This window comes from Protopterus annectens, chromosome 9.part0 (assembly GCF_019279795.1).
Source record: "Protopterus annectens isolate FY-2018-M chromosome 9.part0, PAN1.0, whole genome shotgun sequence".
In the NCBI taxonomy this organism is placed as follows: Eukaryota; Metazoa; Chordata; order Ceratodontiformes; family Protopteridae; genus Protopterus; species Protopterus annectens.
In genome coordinates this window covers 140,773,407-140,798,078 of record NC_056743.1, presented here as the reverse complement: position 1 = coordinate 140,798,078, position 24,672 = coordinate 140,773,407, and the positions used below count along the sequence as shown (strand labels likewise).

At 38.7% G+C, this 24,672-nt stretch overlaps 1 protein-coding gene across 1 annotated transcript in view; it reads left to right on the top strand.

Moving 5' to 3' along the window:
- The window catches only part of SHANK2 (SH3 and multiple ankyrin repeat domains 2), a gene marked incomplete at its 5' end in the record, with an annotated part of 750,291 nt that overhangs the window by 337,586 nt on the left and 388,033 nt on the right, over positions 1 to 24,672 (top strand). The window contains one exon of the mRNA XM_044082082.1: positions 14,527 to 14,638. Within this exon, the coding sequence (XP_043938017.1) occupies positions 14,527 to 14,638 (112 nt within the window). The remainder of the gene's footprint in view (positions 1 to 14,526; positions 14,639 to 24,672) is intronic.

The following is a 24,672-nucleotide window of genomic DNA, read 5'->3' as shown; positions in this document are numbered from 1 at the left end:
GTGCAAGCACAGAAGCTGAATGTGTGTGAGTGTGTGTGTGTGTGTGTGTGTGTGTGTGTGTGTGTGTGTGTGTGTGTGTGTGTGTGTGTGTGTGGGGAGACGCACATCATTTCACTGGCTGCAGGAAGTGAGAAGCTTGGAAAGCTGTCACGGGGAGGGGGGTTGCTGTAATGGGGGATAGGAGGTCACCTGACTGGACTGGCAATTTGTTCCTCCCCCTACCACCTGATTCTTATCATATGGAGAACAAATGGACTGATAGAACTCCCTAGCAAAAAAAAAAAAAAAAAAGAGTCAGATGAGTCTCAGCTCTGCCCCCTCTCCCCTACAATAGCATGAATGCGCCAACTGGGTGAAATCAGTAGAGATATCAGATAGGGTACAGCAGGGATAATGAAACAGTGAAAGATCACTAGTTTGTTATTTTGATGATCTTAATACAAGAACCATTTGATATATAGTTTATAAGCAGCAAATAGAATTAATATGTATGATATACAGCTATTGGAGATTACAGAGTGAAGTAATCTGGTCATTTGAAATGCGTACAAGTGGAATCAGAGTTTACAAATAATTACAATTCTATGGAATAAGTACAAGGTGAAAAACTGCTGCTTACGTACTGAAGTGAGATTCACATTAACAGCAGGCTTGATAGTGAAAGAAAACACATGATTATATGATATTAGAGAAGTGTATAAGGGAAGTAAATCAACTAAATAACAGGAGTCAATTAGCAACATATCAGATAGAATGCAATAATTAAAATTCAAAAGGTAGTAAGTCATTATTGCAAGACTTTATGGAAGAGATGTGAAAGTGAAAATGTAATCATATTATATAATAAAATTCATCCACCCACACCCCCTTTTGCCAGTTTTTGCACGGGGGTTTAGGGTATCACCTCTGCCATGACAGCCATCTAAATCCAAGGTTCACATCGCTGGATGGCTGGCCTGTGACACATAGTAAACAATATGAATACCATACTAATAGGTAAAATTAAGACTGAATAATAGTTATTTTGATAATCAACACAAAAAAACACAGTAACACAAACCATGTAACGATAGACAATAAGATGAAACTAAAGCTTATGTTTTTCAGATTTGAAAGAAAAAAAGTACTAAAAATGAATGAAGGAGAAATGACAAAGCTATTTCCAATCTAAGATGAAAAAAAGCTATTGGGTACAGTACATTCTTGATAAGACATGGCTTTTTCATGCTAACATGCGAAAGGAGCACATAAATGAAGAAATATTAGAGATTAGTATATAATGCATGCAAAATGGTTCCAATATAATGAAGAAAAGTCTGAAGTTAAAGAACAAAAAGTAGAAAGCCAACTGAAATACAGCACACTCCATATGTGTAAAAGCTTCACCCTGTAAAAGGTCAGAAGAACAATTAATTAAATAAAAAGTAATAAAGTGCCAGGCGCAGAAAATAATATCTTAAAAATATATATACTGACAGTACAGGAATGAGCAGAAATTTTAAGCCTAAATTTTGATCTAGTCATCCTGTATTGGAAATTCCTTGACATATGAAGCAAAGGACTAACTGTTAATCTTGGGATGTACGCATCCATTATTTTACTAGTCCTAACTAAAGGTATTTTATCTAACCTGAAAGAGGAGCTGAAATAAAGTATTAATGTGGAAGATTTATAGTATGCCTAGTTGGACGCTAACACATTAGGAACTTGTTGTACTTTACTCTAACTTAAAACATATTCAGATTTGATTTTGTAGAGCAAAACTTGTTTTTGATAGCATAAAAAATACAACATGTGGCAGCTAATGTCAGAAATGGGATTTTAAAATGAACTGATTGCTATAATTAAGACTTTACATAGCAATAATCAAACAAAGACCACACTGAATGGTTTCTAGTCAGAAGGGTCGGAAATAAAATATGCATTCTTGTCCATGGGCTTAGAGGTGAGATTATTGATGCACTGTTAAAATAAGAAGTAAACATATGAAAATTTGAAATGAAAAAAAAATCCTACATTTCAGGTATGCTGATGATTTATTATTGTTCACTCTAGTATTTCCCATATTAAAAAGAAAGATTTAAATCTTAGAAGATAATATAGAAAACTAAAATTTAAAAATCTAAATAAAGAAAGCAAACGTAATGGTATTCAACATTTTCATGAATCAAAATGAAATAGAACATTGCCATGCATATGAATATCTTGGCCTGCTATTCATATCAAATAATTCCTGAGATGACTATGTAAATTATGTAAAAGAAAGAATTCAAAAAATAGATTAAAGGCTATTATAGACATCAAGTTCTGTGGTAATTGTAGACTTAAAACTTTATTAACAGTGCTTAGGTCAATTATAGATGAGAAATTTCAGATGTAAAATCATCATCTTCTTTCAGCTGTTCCCGTTAGGGGTCGCCACAGCGGATCATCTGTTTCCATTTCTTCCTGTCCTCTGCATCATGCTCTTTCACACCAACCACCTGCATGTCCTCTCTCACCACATCCATAAACCTCATCTTAGGCCTTCCTCTTTTCCTCTTACCTGGCAGCTCCATCCTTAGCATCCTTTTCCCAATATACCCAGCATCCCTCCTCAGCACATGTCCAAACCACTGCAATCTCGCGCCTCTTGCTTGTCGCCAAACTGTCCAACCTGAGCTGACCCTCTAATATACTGATTCCTAATCCTGTCCATCCTAGTCAAACCCAGTGGAAATCTTAACATCTTTAACTTTGCCACATCCAGCTCTGACTCCTGCCTTTTCGACAATGCTACCATCTCCAACCCATATAACATAGCTGGTCTCACTACCCTCTTGCAGACCTTCCCTTTCACTCTTATTGGTACCCGTCTGTTACAAATCATTCCTGACACTCTTCTCCACCCATTCCACCCTGTCTGTACTCTCTTCTTCACCTCTCATCCACACTCACCATTACTCTGAACTGTTGATCCCAAGTACTTAAACTCATCCACCTTTACCAACTCTACTCCCTGCATCCTCACCATTCCTCTACCCTCCCTCTCATTTACACACATATATTCTGTTTTAGCCCTGCTGACCTTCATTCCTCTCTTCTCTAAAGCATATCTCCACCTCTCCAGGGTCTCCTCAGCCTTGTCCCTACTCTCACTACATATCACAATGTCATCTGCAAACATCATAGTCCATGGGGCCTCCTGTCTAATCTCATCTGTCAACCTATCCATCACCACTGCAAATAAGAAAGGGCTCAGAGCTGATCCTTGATGTAAACCCACCTGCACCTTAAAGGTATCTGTCACTCCCACCGCAGTCCTCACCAATGTCATACTACCCTTGTACATATCCTGTAACACTCTTACATACTTCTCTGCCACTCCCGACTTCCTCATACAATACCACAACTCCTCTCTAGGCACCCTGTCATATGCTTTCTCTAAGTCCACAAAGACACAATGCAACTCCTTCTGACCTTCTCTGTATTTCTCCAATAACACTCTCAGAGCAAATATTACATCTGTAGTGCTCTTTCCTGGCATGAAACCATACTGCTGATCACTAATCATCACCTCCCTTCTTAACCTAGCTTCCACTACTCTTTCCCATAACTTCAAGCTGTGACTGATCAATTATATCCCTCTGTAGTTACTGCAGCTCTGCACATCACCCTTATTCTTAAAGATAGGTACCAAAACACTTTTTCTCCACTCCTCAGGCATCCTCTGACTTTCCAAAATTTCATTAAACAATCTGGTTAAAAATTCCACTGCCATTTCTCCTAAGCACCTCCATGCTTCCACTGGTATGTCATCTGGACCAACAGCCTTTCCATTCTTCATCCTCTTCATAGTTGTCCTTACTTCCTCCTTGCTAATCTGCTTCACTTCCTGATTCACTATCCCCACATCATCCAACCTTCTCTCTCATTCTCTTCATTCATCAGCCCTTCAAAGTACTCTTTCCATCTACTCAACACACTCTCCTCACTTGTGAGTACATTTCCCTCACTGTCCTTTATCACCCTTACCTGCTGCACATCTTTCCCAGCTCTGTCCCTCTGTCTAGCCAATCGGTACAAGTCCTTTTCTCCCTCTTTAGTGTCCAATCTGTCATACAACTCTCTATATGCCATATGATGTTCAAATACTAAAACTGCACGAGCTGATGCAATGTCTTCCAGCCACCTTCACTGAATTATATTTGAGAGAAGAGCTAGAAATAATGAAACATTCTGCTTTAATAGAGACAATAATTTTTGCCATATTAGGTTAACATACGGCTAGATAATGGCTAAATAATCAACATTTCCATGGGAAGGAAAAAATGTTAAAAATAATGCTATAGCTATAAGTCAGAAGATGACAAGGTAAGACATTCAAAAAGTATGATTATGTCACAAAGAGAAATTATTTAAATTAATTATAATAATAAATAAACCTTTTTAGGCTAGAGCAAAATGTAGCCTTAACATATTAATTAGGAACTATTCAATCAATTAAGATAGAGGAAATGTCAAGACCAATAGAAAGAGAGTAATCCATCATACAGAAATGTACTTCAAGCTAGGAAAATGTATTCATTTATATGGCATACTAATTTGACGTATGTAGTAGTACTTTTTGGAGAAAAGGTAAACAATTCAGAAATTCTCCTCCCTTATTTTTATGGAAAAGAGGAAGGTCTGTTCCACATATTGTAAGAATATATGAAGAAATTAGTGCCACTGTCTTCAGCACAATCATTGACCTGCATGGCATAATGTTATTCAACAAGAGTAACTTGAAATATGTAAAATTATGTTTTGTACAACAGATGATGACAACAAAGGAACTAAATGTCATGTTACGCAAAATTAAAAAATATATATTAATTGGTTGCTGTAGAAAACTTTTTAGAAAAGTAAAGCATAATTAGTGCAATTGGTTTTAAGCATTTTAGTATCATCATAATGTTATTAATTGTATTTTTTAAATTTTAATATGAATTTATGATTGTAGCAACTGGCATGTTAACACAATAAAATTAATCTGTCTGGCTCTCATTCATGTGTCTGTACTAGAAAGCCACCTGAATATGAATATGATCACACCACCAGTCTCTCATAAACCCATTAAAGCAGCAATGGAAAAAAACACACATAAATACATGAAAACATACTCGAAGGCTCTAAATAAAAATCTGCAAAACCAACAGAGACTTCCAAAGCAAACATCCAAGCAACCTCCACCCCCCAACACAAACCATGAAACACATACTTCACAAAACCAGTGTGCCATGCAATCACAGCCCTTAAGGCAAAATAACATACCCAACATACTAGTAATAGGTGACTCTATAGTCAGGCACACTGACGGCCCACTCACTAGACTGAATAAGGAGAAGGTTACTGTTAGCTGCCTGTCGGGTGCCACGATCCGCCACATAACACAAGCACTCAGGTCACTACAGAACAAGTACAAATATGACTCTGTCATTGTCCATGTTGGTGTGAATGACCTGAGCCATACATCTCTGGACTACATGAAAAGAGACATGGAAGAGCTCTTTGATCACGTAGCCCAGGCCGGTATGACCCTGACCCTGAGTAGCATCCTGCCCTCACCAAGAATGATACCACGGTTTAAAGAAAAAAATCTCAATTTCAACAATTGGCTAAGTTTCTGGTGTCATTCAAAGGAGATCCAGTGTCTGTCCGCCTGGGATGACATGCTCGACAAGTCACGCTGCTTTGCTAGAGACGGCTTTCACCTGTCACCATTAGGCTTTCGAATACTGGCCAAGGCTCTTGCCACCCCCATAGTGCCTTTTTTAGGCAAGGCTCAAAAGACAAACCTACCGCCGTAAATAGCACAAGTAACAAAAAACTGAGGATAGTGCTACTCAGTGCCAGAAATCTGAATCTCAAAATGCATGCACTCGAGGCACTCCTCAGTATGGAGAAATTTGATATATGTGCAGTAACAGAAACCTGGTTTAAGGCTCCAGAGAGCACCCCAGCACTACCAGGCTACAACTCATACCACACATTTCGGCCACAGAACCCAAACCAAAATACGAAAGGCGGGGGCGTATCCATATTCATCAAGGATACCCACACCTCCATGTTAGTGGCACAGCACAATGCTTTAGAGATCATCCACGTTCAACTAACAATGGGCAAAATTGCAATTCAAATTGACAACTAAACCACCGTGAAAAACTTTTCAAAACATACTTCACGTTACTTAAGACTGAGGTGGAAAGTTTCAAAGCCTCCATGCTGAAGGATAATGCTGTCCAAGCTGCAAAAATCTTTACTAATGCATTCTACGGGCACCTACAAGAATGCATGGATCATGCCAACCCAAGCAAAACCAAGACTCACTCCTCCAAGAAAAGGAAACCAGTCTGGTGGACTCCTGCCATAAACAAGCTATACAATAGAAGGAGGAAACTAGTACAGAAAAGAGTAAAATCCCAAGAAGGGAAGACATCCCTGATCAGTATCAGCATAAAACTACGATCCCTCATAAAATCATCCAAGGCGAGCTTTGAAAGAAAAATTGCCAAGGACTCCAAAGATATCCACAAGGCATTCTTTAGCTATGTCAAGAATCTAAGTGGCAATGCTCAGATCTGCTCGGAGTTAGTGCAGAATGGCACAAAATACACTGAACCGACCGATATCGCCAACATCCTGGCAGACAGGTTCAGCGGAAACTTCACCCCCAAGAGTGCCCATAACCATACCAGAAGAATGTAGAGTTCCTGAAATCACAGACACTCAGGTTAAAACAGCCCTCTCCAAAGCCAAAAACACAGCATCAGTGGAACCGGACGGTGTCCCAGGCTGCATCCTAAATGAGCTCAAAGATGAACTAACCCCTCACCTAAGCACACTGTTCAAACCCAGCCTCTCCACAGGCTATGTACCCATAGAGTGGTTCACAGCAGTGGTTATTCTGCACCACAAAGATGGAGCCGCAACAGACCCCGGTAACTATCACCCTATAAGCTTGACTAGCTTGGTCTGCAAGGCTATGGAGCACATCATCATGGAACTCATTAACAGAGACATTGGGAACCTCCAAACACTGGACCCTACCCAGTTCGGCTTTGTTAAGGGCAGATCATGCTTCCTGGACCTGGTGGACTTCTTTGAGATGGTTATCAAGGCTATAGATGAGGGAAAGGTGGTACACCGACGACCAGCAAGAACGATAGTGACCACACAGTAATGAAGATTTAATTTATTATTTCTCCAAATCCAGACCGGTTTCGGCTATTCAGCCTTTATCAATGGATACAAAAAAAAATTTTTTGTTTCCATTAATAAAGACTGAATAGCCGAAACCGGTCTGGATTTGGAGAAATAATAAATTAAATCTTCATTACTCTGTGGTCACTATCGTTCTTGCTGGTCGTCGGTGTTTTACGTTGTTGGTTTGACCTTGCACGCCATCCTTGCGGAGCACTTTGTTTGCTGGAAAGGTGGTACACACAGCCTACCTAGACCTTGCAAAGGCCTTCGACACCATTCCCCATTCTGGTATTATAGACAAGCTCACCAGCCTGAACATAAACCCCTACATCACAAGATGGGTTGCCAACTGGCTCACAGACAGAACCCACATGGTGAGAGTTACGGGAGCTAGGTCCAACTCTAAATCAGTTACAAGTGGAGTTCCCCAGGGCTCAGTCCTAGGACCCCTCCTGTTCGGCATATACTTCTCAGAGGTACAGGCAAGCACAGGAGGACTATGGCTGACCAGGTTCGCAGATGACTGCAAACTAGGGGCTATAATTGACTCTGCGGCTGACACAGACATCCTCCAAAAGGGTCTCACTGAGATGGATATCTGGTGTCAAAATCATGGCCTCAAGCTAAATGCCAAAAAGTGCATAGTCATCCCCTTTGGAAAAAACAAAGTACCCACAAACTACCCACTGGGTAGTCCCCTAAATACGGAAGACATAGTAAGGGATCTGGGGACCCAAGTAGATAGTAATCTCAACTTTGATAATCACATTGCCAAAGTGGTTAGAAAATCCTACTACGTGGCCCACCTGATCACAAAAGGGTTCGCATCCAGATCAAAAGAGGTCATTGTATCCCTCTACTCATCACTCATCAGACCCATCATAGAATACAACGCCCCATTTGTGATATACCTTACAAGACACCTCTGCAACAGCTGGAAAGACCACAGAAGTACCTCACCAAGAGGATCACTGGCCTCAAACAGATGCCCTATGCAGCTCGACTGAAGAATTTACAGCTGTACTCGCTTGTATATCGCCTACTCAGAGGTGATTTCTGCCTGACATACAAGGCCATGTCCAACCCAGAATTGATGGACATACTCCACCTAAAGAAAACCTTATCCCTGCGAGCCACACGCTCTAGGGATCTAAACCTCACCACAACAATAAATAGGACATGCTGGAGGGATAGATTCCTGTCCCAGAGACTTCCCATGCTTTGGAACAAGATCCCAATCTACATCAGGCAGAGCTCCTCGCTAACACTCTTCAAAAGAAATATTGATGAGTGGACGGGAAACAGAGAGTTTACCTTGGGGATCACTTCAGTGGATCTGCTGGACAGAGGCACAGGGAACTAACCTAAGGGGGCGGCGAAAGCCAACACATTCTGGCTAGGCTTATAAATGCCTTCGGGCAGATAGCCTAGTACCTACCTATGAACCTATATAAACTGTCCCTACTCAGTGAATGCCAATTGGTTCTATTTTAATACATATATCAGTGAGTACTAGAAAAACTGCATGGTTCTTTAAATAGCAACTGATACCTCTGTTATACCTTTTAATATTCTACAAGCTGGAAGCCAAAATTTATATGCACATCATTTATTTTATGAGAAAAAATACTTTCATCTTTTTTTTTATCAGAAATACCTCACATAAATTTCAGGGGTCTATATTATGTCCGCAAAACCCCCTTTCAGTGAACTACTGTTCACCGAACGATAACCAGTGAAATCTAATTCCCTAGAATGGTCATTTCAGTGAATTTTTCCTAGGGGAAAAATGCTTGGCCAACCTAAAACCAGACAAAATTTAAAACCCTTCAAAGTGGGTGGCTGTGCCCCCCACATCCCCTAACTAGATATACCAACTCCGAGATTGCATTACAGTGGGGAAAAGAGCAAATTCCTGATGACGGCCAAGCATTTTTTTCCCCTAGGAAAAAAATTTGCTGAAATGGCCATTTGTGAGAGATTTTGCTGGTTATCATTTGGTGAAGAGTCTTTTGCTGAAAGGAGTTTTCACTTATATAAAATAGACCCAAATCTCAGTGCATGTGCACATCTGCCATGAACATGTTGCTCCATAAGAAACCCAGTAGTCAAGGATCTGGGAACATATGTAGACAATAATCTGACCTTTGATCAACATGTGGCTAAGATAGTAAGAAAATAATTATATATCACACAACCTGCAAATAAGGGCATGGCATCCAAGTACAAGAAAGTCATAATGACACTTTATTCGGCCCATATCAGAATCATAGTTGAGTATAATGCCCCTTTACCATGTACCTGACCAGACATCACAACAGTTTGAATGCCCAAAAAGGTTCCTTACCAGGAAAATCCAGGGTATAAACACATTGTCCCACACATATAGCCTTAAAGCCTTAGCTTTATACTCTGTCTCCTTCATGTTACTGTGAGGTGATCTATGCCTAGCTTACAGGCATCCTTGTAAACAGCTCTGATGGATCTTTTGTACAGCCACAAAATGAACAGTATCAGAACCACTAAATCCAATCATTTAAATTTTGATTTTGACATAAATAAGACATGTTGGTGAGAGACACATGTATCTCAGAGGAATATCATGGGAAGTAGAGTCCATCCCTAATCCTATTTAAGCATAAGTTTGACCAGTGGGTGAGAAATCAGAAATTTACCCTGAGTCTGGCCCCTGTGCCTCTGATAGACGTAAACACTAATGCCCAAACTACTATACTCCCCAATAACCTCTAGAAACTTCCTAACATACCTCATCCTATTAAATGCCCATAATACATAGGGACACAGTTGGGTTGGGTTGCTCAGCTAGGCTTATAGAGGCTCTGGTGGTCATTAGCTTAGAATATACCCTATACCTGTGAACCATGAGGGATTTAGGCTGTATTCTGTACATGGGAAATGAGAAAACTGTTTTAAGCATTATTTATGCATTTTTCACAACATCAGTTCAATTATTTAATGTAATCGTTTAGACTGCAGAACTTTTTTTTTAATTATATAATTTCCATTTCTTGTATATGTACCTAATGAGTGAACTCTGCTTAGCCTCCCATGCTGTAAGTGATATTGTACTCCTTGAATTTAATTACTTAAACAGAATTGGTGGTAAAATAAGTTCCTGCTCTATGGTCTAGCCTGTTGGCATGATAGGTGTCTAAACCAACATATACCCCCTTTTTTCTGGAATAGGCTTCTCTTTACATATTAAGCAGAGTACTTTATTGGCATTCTTTAAATAAGAACCAAGATTTGCCCCTTATTTCTGGTGATATAAGTATTAAGACGCCTATAATATCCATGGTTATTCTCATAAAAGGCTCTTAAAAACATGTGAATACACCAAAGCAGTGTCAACCCTTTACCACTGCTCAAACATCTTATAGTACTCTGATGTCATTTAAAATACCTGTCTATTAAACCATTTTGCATAAGCCTTTTTCTTAGCATGTTTTATGGTAGATGGCTTGAAAAAGGAATTTGATGGGCTATGGCTACAGTTTCCTAATATTAAGCCATTAGGACTATCAGTTGTTGTAGCTCTTAGCTCTTTTTCCTTTAGTCCAACATTATGATCCCATTGTCTGTACAGTAGCTCTTTGCATACCGTCTCTACCCTTGTGAGTCAGAAACATTCTTTACCTATCTCAGGTTTTGGAAGGTGGGATTTCTGTCTATGATCCCTCACGATTCACCATCCACAGTAGGTGTAATATCTTTTGACAACTGTTGATCATTTTTAGGATTACTAACCCAACTACTCCTTCCTTTGAAGAAGCCCCTTTTAGACTATGGCTTCCAGCTATTTTAGTGTCAACCTAAACTCCATCTCCATGTGTAATCACTTCAGTTCAAGATGCATTATAAGAACTTCTGATGATGCACTGTTTTTTTTTTTTATGTATGCCTACTCTATTAGGCTATCTCCATGTCCATTAGATTGAACTTTGACTGCACACAGGACAGCTACCAAGTTATCCTTGCTCAAACTAGTATGTCAGTCCTTTCAATTTCACATGCTAATCAGTTGTTTCATTGACACCATGGAATATTCCTCAGAGTTCATCATGACTGATGACTCTGATTAAAATACAAGCTAACAGTTGTACAATATATGCTGCTGTATATTTTTCCATCAGGTTGCAAGATTAAGCACACTCTTTAGTTAAGAAACTCTTTTGGAAGCTGCAAAGGTCCACCCTACAATATATTAGGTGTTTTGACCACAACACTCTGTAATACTCCAGCCCCGACTTGTACTGTAACCTGCAAACCAAATAAATGTAAAGATATTCAGGAATTATGGACAGTGTGCACATTTGTCTCCTTTTTACAACAAATCAGAATTGTTGTATGTCTGTCCACAGGAAATCCGCTCTTGTTTCTGTTAGTGTGTGTGTGTGTGTTTGCTCCCAGCCACATCCTAATGCAAGTCATCAGCATTTGTTGAAGATGCCTCCATGAACTCCACAAATGTTTCATTTCCAGTGTTAAATTTGACCTCAACAATAACACTTTATGTATGCTTTCTTCTTAAATCAACACACATCCAACTCTGACTGCCTTCGCCATGAAATCATAGTGCTCTGCTAATCTGTGCATTTCAGCTAAAAAGTCACACATAATTTCACACACTATAACTGATTTTGTCTAGAGTTTAAAGGAAAATGTTCATAACTTTCAAGGTTTTGTCTAAAATGTGATCATTTTGTATCTATAGCAATAAACCAGAAAGATGTGTGCCGAGTTTGTCAGTTAAGAAAGCAAAGATCCTTGCTGAAGAAAGAAAAAGCTGAGTTGCATTTTGTCTTTAGATGTTCTATAGTCCTAATTCAATAGTTCAAGCAGTGTTTTGTCAGCCATATTTTCACACATTATTTGGAGTCCTTATATGAAATTATAATTCTATGGATACTAATAGTTTAAAGTTCTTCATAGTTTCCCATGCTCTTTACAATCTGTATAACTGATTTTTTTTTTTCTTTTTACTTTGCTGGTGCCAGGAAATTGCACATTAACCTTTAGGTGTATTGTGAAATGGCTAGCTCGTACTTCAGCTAGCATGCAGCTTGTATCTTCAGGTGCATCAAGTAGCCCATCCCCTAGTTAATTTTATCCCTTCAGAAATAATTTAATTACCTGTTTTGACCACAAGACTCTGTATTACTCCATCTCAGCTTGTATTGTAACCTGTAAATGCAGCTGCTGCTCCCGTTTATAGTTTGTGCGAGTAGCGTATTCCTTACAATTTTTTCTTTAACCGTAGTGTAGTTAGCTCATTTGAACACACCTCTTTGCCACTTTAAAGCGCCAGCATGTATTACAGCCTTGAATTCTTGCCTACAACCTGTATCAGCATGTTTGCTAAATAATGTATCCATATAATATAGAATTCCTCACTCTGGGGTAGCTTTTTCTCACCTGGTATACACTATTTAATTTTCCTTTGTACCCTTTAGGTGTTCATTTTTTGAAGATATTACTACTGGGAATGCAGACACATGACTGAGTGCTTTTACCTTCTGTTGTCCAGTCCAGTCATAGGACTGCTAAAGTGGTACCCTGTCCAGTTCAGTGATAGCCCTACCACAGTGAATTTGTGCTACCCATAAAATCACCATGATGGGCTGTCCTTCCAGCTTACCACTAACATTAATGAGACACTCAACAGGTGCGACCTATGATAATGAGTCATGCACTCTTCCAGGGAAATGCCTGCGGTAAGTGCTTTACCAACCTAAGCAATTCATAGAACCACTTAGATTGTCACTCAGTCCTGCCAGCTGCAATAATTATCACAGCCAAAAGTCCACATTCACCCATTAGTTTCAATAGGAGATACTGCATGAGAGGCAAGTGTCATGGAGTTTAGTGAAGAGTTAGTGGTGTGGGTTTTACACATGTGTTTTTGTGTGTAGCAGGATGCATGACTGTATGCGGAAGTATGAGTGGTATCAGGTGCGAGTGTGTGTGTGTGTGTGTGTGTGTGTGTGTGTGTGTGTGTGTGTGTGTGTGTGTGTGTGTGGGCAAGAGTTTGTCTGCCATGGTGGTCACAGTAGGGAGGATTAGTTAAGGCATAGGTATGTTGGGTAGGTGTGTGTTTGTATGTATGTGTGGACAGGTGAGTTTGTCCATGAGAGCAGTTGGGGGAGGTGGAGGGGACCGCACTATTGCATGTGTGTGTGAGATGCTTGAAGGGGGTGCCATTTCTGTAAAATCTCCTAGACTAATGAGCAGAGAGTGTCATACTGTAGGGAAACACTAGACACGAGGGACTGTTGTATGTTAATGTAAGCCACCTTACAAGGGACTAGAACTACATTTTTTGGCAGGAAACATATCCTGAACAAGTAGTAGTAGTAGTATGAAACACTAACTTCTGTCATTACTGACCGAGCGTAATGGTCCATGTGGAAGCACTAGTCACATTTATGAGACAAAGGCATGGATGTTCTGTGACGAGAGTCAGTTGAGGCTATGTGGATGTGTCCTTGTGTGTGTGTGTGTGTGTGTGTGTGTGTGTGTGTGTGTGTGTGTGTGTGTGTATGAATTTGTACATATATATGGGTGGTGAATGAGGGGGAGGGTGCATGCTCCAATGCAGTGCATGGGCTTTCAGCAATAACTACCACAGGAAAGTGCTTTGAAGCTCATGCAGTAATCATGAAGGGATTCAGAGGCATGCAATTAGCTAATATTGAGGTCTTTCCTTATTGTGGATAATGTGTCTCTGAACTGTTTTCTCACAATCACGGTAAAGGGATCTTTTGACACAGCATGTATTACTTCCTTCTAGATATTTTCTGAATCCTAACTACAATTCCTAAACTAAAATATTTTATTAATCATAGCACATGATGAATACCTATATCTGCTAACCTGATATGAATGTATATTGGTTCACTATCATTTACCTGGACTAATAAAAACTGTTACTGTTTGTAATGACCTGGGTGTACACTTCCCCAACCCCATTTTGCTCTGTTTGCTTGTATGAACATATAATAACATTAATCCATTTGTCTGTGAAGCTTACTGTGTTAACATTCTGAATTCATTGCATTCTAGGATCATAATTTTATTACTACAGCCTTCTCCTGAATTAGCTTTTGACTAAGATACTGAACCAGACCAAAGTTCCCTTATCATCAAATATAAACAATTCATTGTGTGTGATGTTATTTTAGCAAATGTGCAGAACAAAGTAAATGCTTTACCATGGAGGCCATTTGTTTTATGCTTTCTTTAATAATAATTTACATGTTATCTGTGTTTTTTTTTCAGTCAACATTTGATCGCCAAGGAATTCCTGTAATGCCTCCTACAGTTCCAGGAAGCCCTAAACCACCTTACCTAGGTTTGCCTCGAGGTACAGTTAGAAGGCAAAAGTCCATAGGTAAGTTATAACATTTACCTTTGTACAGTGGCTCATGCTAAAATAACTTGCCTTTACTCTAAAAATGTAAAAATATTTGACCATATTTTTGAATAACTATGTGGCATCTGTTGTTACAGTTGAACAAAAGTACAGTTTGCTAGTATTTTTCCAGAGTACTTTGATGTGTAAAGACCGAAGCATCTTAATCGTTTTTCATGAATATAAGTTTCATGCTGTGGAGTGCTTTGTCTCTCTTTTGCTTTCTTTTCAGGCTGATGATATACTTATATTTGTATATCGACTACCGTCTAACTACATACTTGTGTGTGGCCCAATCCACACACTATATAAAGGCTGTAGAATACATGTGCGTGTTTCTTGAGGGTGCTAATGTAGGGGTACACTTTATTTTGCTTTCAGTACAGCAGACTCATTCCACATTACAGAAGAACAATAATGTTTCACCCACAAAAATACCAAGACCTTTGCATGCTGTCATTAGTGACCCTAATTTGTAGTAAATAAACTTCTATACATAGTCATTTGTACTATCTTTAATTGAAGCTATACCTTATAGTCTGCTCAAGTGCGAGGATAGTGGAATTTCTCCTGGTTATTAATATATATTCTGCTGAGAAGCAACTCACAAGGTGATAATCAGGTATTATACAATGCCTACTCTAAAACGTGCACGCTGATTGGCCAGCCCAACCAGCGTGCCCGTTGTAAATCCCTCAATATACTAACGGAAAAAGGTCCGGTCGCCCGGACTTTTTCTGTTAGTATAAAACACTGTCTCGCTATGTTAAAAGAGTTTAACATAGCGACACAGATTTAAAAAAAGCAACGGAGATCTCCGTTGCTTTTTTAAAGCTGTCTCGCTATGTTAAACTCCTTTAACATAGCGACACAGTGTGTAAAAAGCAACGGAGATCTTGCGATCTCCGTTGCTTTTTTTTAAACCTGTCTCGCTATGTTAAATGAGTTTAACATAGCGAGACAGCTTTAAAATAAGCAACGGAGATCTCCGTTGCTTATTTTAAAGCTGTCTCGCTATGTTAAACCCATTTAACATAGCGAGACAGTAAAAAGCAATGGAGATCTTGCGTTCTCCTTTGCTTTTGCCCACAGCTCTGATGTACTGCGTAGGCATGCGCAGTACATCAGAACTGCTGAACACCAGACAGCTGCGGAAGGGCAGCAAAGAGGCATTATACAATGCCATTATTTAAGAAAAGTAATTATTTCTTTTCTTAAATAATGTCATTAATAACAATAACCCACTTCTGGGTGTGGGTAATGCTGGATTTACCCACGGTTGTCTTTGTTTGGTCCCTCGGGCTTCGCCCTCACGACCAAAACACGCCAACCGTGGGTAAATCCAGCATTACCCACACCCAGGCGTGGGTTATTGCTATAATATTATACCCACTCCTAATACTAGTCATTATTTTCCTGACTTGTTTTTCCCGTCATTCCTTAAAAGTAAGGCTGTCATGGTTTTCATCACTGGTACTTGTTAGTTTACCTTCTCTTTACTACTTCCTTTTGTGTTTTTAACATTACTGTTGGCATTCTGTCGTATCAGTATTTGTTGAGTTTATGTCATCTCAGAAGTGCATGAGATATGCTGCATCTAGTGAAAAGGTGCCCTACAAACTACAAGTATTTGTAAGAAGAAACTATTTCCTATTTCTAGTTTGCACACACTGATTGGCCATACTATATCATTACAACTCCTTGTTCAGCTTCCTTTATGTCTCACAAGCATGTTATTTTGTGTTACTGCAAGTCTAGCAGAAACATGAAGATAACACCTGTGGTGCAGTCCACAGTTCAAATTGCAGTATGTACATTTACTATGTGTGTTTTGAATGTCACTTCTGCTTATACTATAACACTGTCACATGACCTGCAAAAAGCCTCCTAGCTCTCAGCTATTCCAGATTTGCAGAGAACCCCTGCTTCTGGCTCAAACATTTGCTCAGTTTTTCTTAATATATCTGATTTTGTGACAGAATACTGATGGCAAGTAGTGTCAGGCATTATAGTCAAGGAATGGATATTCTTAGGAAAATGTGTGTTAATACAAATCCTGTTTTTTAACTGAATAGTGTCAACATTTAAGAAGTACCCTTGATTTATGGCCCTTGTCCCACTGCATTTTTTTGGTCCCTTGTGTTGTCAGTTCAGCATGCATGACATTCATCTTTTCAGTATGAAAAAGGAAAACTCAGTGTATATGTTTAACTTTGTTAGCCATTTCAGTCCTTCTATGAATCATTACTTTTTTCCTGGACTGACTTAAATTTAGAATTTATAATAATAAAGTAAGTTAGGACAAGCCCTACAGAGAAACTTTCTTACCTGACCTTCAGAATTAGGAGTTGTGACATTATGCTATAATATCAGCAGAGGAGGTCTGTTTCTGACTGATAACCACTCGAGTGGTAGAAATACCCATGAATATGAAAAGGATTATACTGAATCTCTTTCTTATCACAGTTGTACCCTATTAGCCAAAGGTGAGATCCTCATTTATGAGTGCATGTAGGTCTTTAATATCAAAACCTCTCTTAAAATGGTTTTCCCACAGTTTAGTAGGTGCCAAGACCACACGTTTTCCAAATTGTACTCTACTGGAGACAGTTTAAAGGTTCCTTACTATGAGGATAAACATGCTTGACAACCATACTTCTCAACCTTTTTGAGCAAGAAATCTGGGCAAAGCCACATATAATGGGGCAGGGAGAGAAATGCTGAAAAATAGGGACACATTTTAAATATCACTCTTATAAAATGAGAAAGTTGATAGAATAACAGACTTTGCATTAGTATGATTTTTTTTATGGCTGTGAAGTCTGAAACTCAAACATCTGCCATTACTTACTGACTTCAGTCCTCAATTAATTGCCAGCGATTTGTCAGAAAACATTTTTTTTTTTTTTTGAGAAAGAAACCGAAAATATGATACAAATATCTGACCATTCTGTGAAGATCTGGACAGTTGAGAGGTATGTTGGTAACTCAGGTTAGTCAGATCTCAAAGTCTCTCTTCCATAATAACTACTCCTAGGACAGATCTATATCTAGCTTTCCTGCCACTGAAAGTCCCTTCAGTCTTTCAGATTCTCTGGAGAGTACCATTGTGAGAACAGTATACATACAAAGACAATAAACCTCAAAATATCTGTTAAAAGTAGGAGCAAATGTCTGATTTGTTACTTAATAGATACCTCTCCTTTAGAACACACTTCTCCATCTCTTTTTAAAAACAAAAAAGTTCTCCTGCTCTTAAAACAATGCCATCCTCTTTGTCCTTTTAAAGGGTACCTTGATGAATATATGACTACATGTAAATCTGAACATGAAAACAGATACTGGACTTCTAGAAGGCTTTTAGACCACAATCTGGATACTGAACTTCTGAACACGTTTGCTGCGGTCTAAAAAATATACATAAATTGCTACCATCTTGCAGTGGTACTTCATTTTAAATTATCATCTGAATGAATGCATCTCAGGAGTGCATCAATCCCTCCTCATCCTGTACTTTGTAGTCACTGTTGGCTATGAATTCAAGTGCCTGGTTTTAGGGTAGGGTCCACAGCCATTTTAAATTGATGGCATTAGAAGAGATTAAAAACCTGCTGAGTTATTGGTTCTAATCTTTTTTTCATCAAAATATCTAAACTCATGATGATTGTCATTTGTTGCAGCTTCACGCAGAGCACATGTAAGTGTTGCTTTCATCTTTGTTTGGCTGCCCATGACAGCTCTGTGTCTCGTCGAACAACCCACACTGACTGGCTAGGCACCATCCAGCACATGCACTATTCCATTATGTTTTATCATGCTGGTATGTGGTCCATCCACAGCATGAGTTCATTTGGTTATGTTGAACTGCTGCATGTTTTGCTGTCATGCAGGGGAAAAAATACTGATTCATTTTCCATCTTTTTGTCATCTTCTCCCCTTACTACAGTAGGTGGGGGTGAATTTTGTCTGTATAGCATATGTCACATACAGCTCTTATTTACTGCATTTTCCTATATCCTTACCCTCATTAGATTCATCAGTATCTAACTTAACCTGAACACCCATTTCTCTGGAAGTTGCTATAGCCATCATTTTACCACATGTAGCAGTTTTGTGTACTAATCTTGAATAAAAATAAGTCTTTTTGTCACCAATTCCATTGAATAAGTTATCTGTCATCTTGCCTCTTCTGGAGGACCCATTCCAGTAACAAAATTACCTGAACCCAGTAAGCCAATTCATTTTGCAAGAATGGGAGCTAGGCACCCCCAGGCTAGGCAACAGCCCCGTGGAGCATCTCTTCCTCCCCCATGAATCCCTATTAGCCATTCCATTTAGGTCATGATGAGAGCTTGGCTGTAGGGAGAAGGCCAGCTCTATATCCTATAGATCAGGTCACCTTTCCCTCCCATAGTCTGCTCAAAAACCTGCTATGGCTGTTTGGTTGGAGAGACCAGGACTGGATGCTTCCTCACACATCTCCTGTATCCCAAGCTCAGCAGTAAGGTCCTGCCCTATGCAGCATGAGACAAATGACTCCTGCAGGTGGGTGTTACACCTGGTCAGTGGTAGGTGTCAACAGTGTCACAAGCCTAGCAGCCTCTGTCCCCACAGGATGAGCAAGATGATGTTTCCTTTCCCACCTGGTCCATTAGAGCCCCACTCCCCATGTATCTAATCAAGCACAGATCACTTGTGCTGTGCTCATTCATCCATCTACATCACTGTACTAGGCCTGACTTTCTTTTTATTTTACAAATGATGACATTTGACCATAGATTACTGAGATACAGCACTGCACAAGGCATAGCTACGATGTGTGTAATCAGAGTTTTATGTTAGCTTTATAGCAGTATTCATATGTGCCAGTTATAATGTTTTACAGCACCAAGGACTATATTAAATTACACTTAACATGCCAGTGGATATATTAAATATTGCAATGTGTCACTGGTTGTAGAGGATGCATTGTGTTTAGTTATTTTTGAGAGGCTGAAGCAATGTTTATTATTCTACTAAAATTACACCAAACCTGGTATATTATTAGTGTTATTATCAATACAAAAACAGCTACAATGCAGTTGGGTTTGTTGGCATCAGTGCTTGCGTTAATCTGTGTGGACTGCTTTGCTCATTTTAGTGCCCCCTACTACTGCAATAGAAATTATAACTATTGTTTTATGACAATAGAAAGGCCTCATGTAAGATATAGAGCTGTGTTAGATAGCCATCTTTATAAATTATTGAATATAGAAGAATTTCAGGGTATATATTCAGAGGTTTCTGGTGCACATCACTTTTTTACAGTAATTTGATGGGCATACATACTAAATCTATATACATCAAAGATGTACATCACATATAATATGCTTTGCTTTGGGTAAACGACTCCTAACTACTTGTGTGAGTAACTGGTGTTGTCAAGTCTTGATCAGTACCTTCTAGTATGAGAAACTACTGTGTCAGTGTACACTTCATCCCTAGTGTGAGATTGCTGATTAACAGACATCACGGCTGGTCTGGCTGCATCATGAGCACCAGTTCAACTATTGAGAAGAACTCTAGCTAATATATGGCCTGTTTAAAGAATACCTTGTTACTATGGAGGTTCTAAATGAAGAAACTGCCATGTTTAGATACTCAGTCAGTCACCGATCAGCTTCACCACTTGTCAGTCACCTTTGTAGAAGCCTCCCACCATGCCCTGCATCGCCAAGTCAGCTTCGCTACAAACAGATAGCAGACAGAATGTCATAGTGCCCCCATTAATGTTAGGCATATTAGCTGTAGACAGAAAAACATTACCAGCAGTACCCCACAGGGCTCTGTCTTATGCCTCTTCCTTTTTGTTATATACTTCTATGGTATTTGTGCTGATATCAAGGGACAATGATGATGATTGCAAACAGAGGATGGTTATTATATTATAGTCTGTTCCTCGAATTCTGTAGCAAGGGATTCACCAAACAAATGCTTGGGCTTACCCTCATTGCCAAGAAATACAACATTGTTTGCTTTGATAAATCATTTATCAATATTACTTACCTTATTGCTTAGCATTACACTTGTATTTGACATGGCTATCACAAACCTTGATCACCACACCTCTGTGGTGGTCAGAAAAATCCTTCTGCCTTACACCATATATAATTTGTGGTAACTCCTCAAGGTCTAGAGAAGTTATAGTCCAACTTTATTCATCTGTTCTTAAGCCCAACATTAAATATACTGCTTTTTCTAGTAGCATTTACCTAACTAAGTAGCTATACCACTTGAGAGACCTCGGTGTTTCCTCACCAAACTGAATTCAGGTCTCAGTACTTTTACCTATTTTGATAAACTAGAAGCCCTGTCTTCCTACTCAGTGTTATACAGTCTCCTACGTTGTGATATGTGCTTAGTTTTCCATGCTATGATCACCACAGATGGTATGAAGTCCTTCACCTGAAAAAAAAAAAAAGAAAACACGAGTAAAGCACTCACCTGGTCTATTTACTTTAACCTATACTGCACATCAACAATGACAGATAGTGTGACAAGTACCCAACCCAGTGTAACCTGCATTTCTGGAATAGGCTGTACTTACATCTCAAGCAGAGGCCTTCCATAACAAAGACTGCAACAAGGTTTGATATCTGAATAGGTAATCACAAATTTACACCTGTGCATTTATGCTGCATTCTTGGGTTTACTTGTCTCAGTCTGCTTTCACATACCTTGTGGCTGTGAGGAAATTGAGTAATTTAATCACATGGTACTCTCAGCTCTTTGTAGGCTTACTCAATTAATAGATAAATAAAAGAAAATACAAGTAGTTTTTGACCTAAGGTAGATACTGAATGTGTCAGTTGCAGTCTGCACTGTCCTGTGACAGGAATTGTAAGTAGACCCCAACTGTGCTAAGGTATACAGCCCTAGTTAAATAAGAGTGTGGTTAACAGATACTCAGCGGTAAGAGTGCGGGAAATATACAGTTGGATTATTCTTAATAAGAAGGCAGCCCTAGGGTGCAGAAGGTTGAAGCTATGACTGGTATCCAAATAGCCTAGTTTCTACTACCAACTTGTGTACCTGAGCAGCTTGTAGGGAACAGCGGGATTAAGTGGCCCCTACAAGTTCACATGTACAAAATATATGAGGATATTACTGGTGGGAATATTGAACTGCTGTACGATCTGAAAGAAAACTTTTCGTAAATGAAGCTTTCAGCTAATACTCAGCCTGGTTTAAATTACGATTTCATTAAAACTGGATTTAAACTATTGGAAACTAAGGTACACCTTAAATAATGTTTTGTTCTTGTCAATATAATGGTTTCAACTAATTTCATGAGTGCATTTAACTGGTAAGGGAAATGCAATTGTCTGATGAAGCCTATTGGTTTCAGAGGAGAGATGGAAATAACAGTGTTGCTGTATCAGTCTATCATATGTAGCGATATATATATATATATATATATATATATATATAGGTAAACTACCTCTGGTTCTGACGTATATCCAGCACCCCCAATTCAAAGTTGGGCAACAAAAAAAAAAGAAAGAAAAGAAAAAGAAATGTCTTTCAAGGTTGCAAAGCAAAAAATATATAACTAGGTAGATTTTCTAAGTACATATAAATATGTATATATAATATATATATATATATATATATATATATATATATATATATATATATATAGGTAAACTACCTCTGGTTCTTACGTATATCCAGCACCCCCAATTCAAAGTTGGGCAACAAAAAAAAAGAAAGAAAAGAAAAAGAAATGTCTTTCAAGGTTGCAAAGCAAAAAATATATAACTAGGTAGATTTTCTAAGTACATATAAATATGTATATATATATATATATATATATGTGTGTGTGTGTGTGTGTATGTATGATGGTGCTATAGAGACAAGAGGAGATATCCATTATATAACTACAGACATGATAACTACTGCCACAAGTAAAGTTAAGGGCTCAAGTATTATGATAGCAGACAGACCATATAGCTGGCTTTTTCCTACACAAACAGGGTGGAAATCTGACTACAACTCTATTAATAATATTAAATAAAATGTCAACGTGTGAACATGCCCCTTACCTATAGTGACACGCTATGGTGGTACTAGTTCATATAATGGGTGGGTGGACTTGCATCCGACCAAAGCAGTTTTAAACCCATTGATTTGATTATCATTCCATGTAAAATCGTGAACAGAGCTATAATGGAGCTTATGCAGAATGACACAGTGAATTTACTTCTGAAAGGTATGGAACAGTTCAGGTTTGGAGGGACAGGGGGTATCTTGCCTTTTTTTGATTTTGTGGCATTCTTTGACTTAACACCAAGGGACTACTTGATTCTTAGATTACCCTCAGATCCAACATCTCCTACAGTTCTTCTCACATGGTTTCTTTGACTCAGTCACACACTGCATAAAGAACATGTGTGGGAGGGCTGTTGTCCACATTGTGCCTGACTTATCTGAAAGCATAATCCCAGACTTTTGTAGTACTGTAGGGTTTCCTGATCCTGAGTAGGAGATAATTCCCTATTCTCAGAAAATTTTTACTGAACCTCAGTGAGGTTTGCCACAAGATCCCCTATTTGATTTCTCCTTTAGCCTACTACAGATGCTAGGTATCATGTCTCCCTATCATTGCATGGCTTCATAATGTTAAAATTGTAGAATTTTTGTTCTGCCTCCTGTCTTGTAGCTATCTCACTCACGATCACAATCATCATTAATTAAATACAGAGGCTGCCTCATTCAGTTATCATACAGCAACCCAGAAAGTGAAAAACCTGCAGAGTCCTGAGACACATCTCTGAATGCAGAGAGGAAATGGGACAGGTACTTATCCCAGTCCTGCCTGAAAAAATCTGCAGATGATTTCACCCTGCTCTTCACAGTAGACTCAGCTAAGAAGTTTGTTCCTCTTATCACTGTCATTAGTAAATCACTAAGACATTGAAAGCACTTTAGGTAAAAACATATTTCTTGTCCAAACAGATTGGCAGCACATTTAAAGTAGTCCAGTGACAAGATGAGATGAGCACCAATAACATGCCAGACTGCTGCAGACTTTTATTGACATGAAACAAAGAACAGTCAGGCTCTGGTATATTCATTTCTATTATCACAGTTCACATTTCAGAATGACAGTTAAAATATGCAACTATTATTCAGAGACTGTCAGTCAGTACATTTCCCACATACTCCGCACTTTCTCATAACTTCATTGACATGGCTACACAAACAAACTGTTATTGTCATGGAACAGCTAACAGACCAGGTCACTTCCTTTGTTTCAGAACAAAACCCCACTGTGAGACTTATTTAGCTTGTAACATTGCTCAGTTTGCTGCACACATTTATGGTCTGAAGCCCAGAAATCAGTTTTGTCAATTGACATGTCTAAAATAATTCTATTAGGGAAAATCCATTCTGGCAGTATATATTTTACTGATATTTCAATGTAGATGTAACAGTTCTCACTACTGATCCTTTATCAATAAATCAAAATTTTATTTACTTAAACTGGGTATAAGAGATTTGAGTCTAAGCTACTTGAGATAACCTTCTGATGATTTTAGTTTCAGATTTACACTGCAAAATAACTTAGTAGGATAGACATTAGGTGTAGGAAAAATGAACACTAGGTTAGAAATGCACCTTCTTGCTGTAGTGCTTGAAAAGTAGTACTTACACCATGCATTTGTATCAGTTTTTTGGTGAATACATTGTACTATTTTATTAATATCCTACACATAAAGCTTAACAAAGTTAGAATTACAAATGCTACAACTAACAGTCTTTTAAAGATATTATTCCTCAACCTGGAAACAGATTTTATCTAAGCCATGGTAAGCCATCAACTCCTTTGGCATATAGAATATTTACAACTTTTAAGGTATACCCAAATGATATTTAAATCTCACTTTACTACCTGAAATAATTGTGCAGTATTTTCTCACACATTCTTCCCTTTCTCTCTGAGAAATAATGCATTTTATTTTACCTGTGTT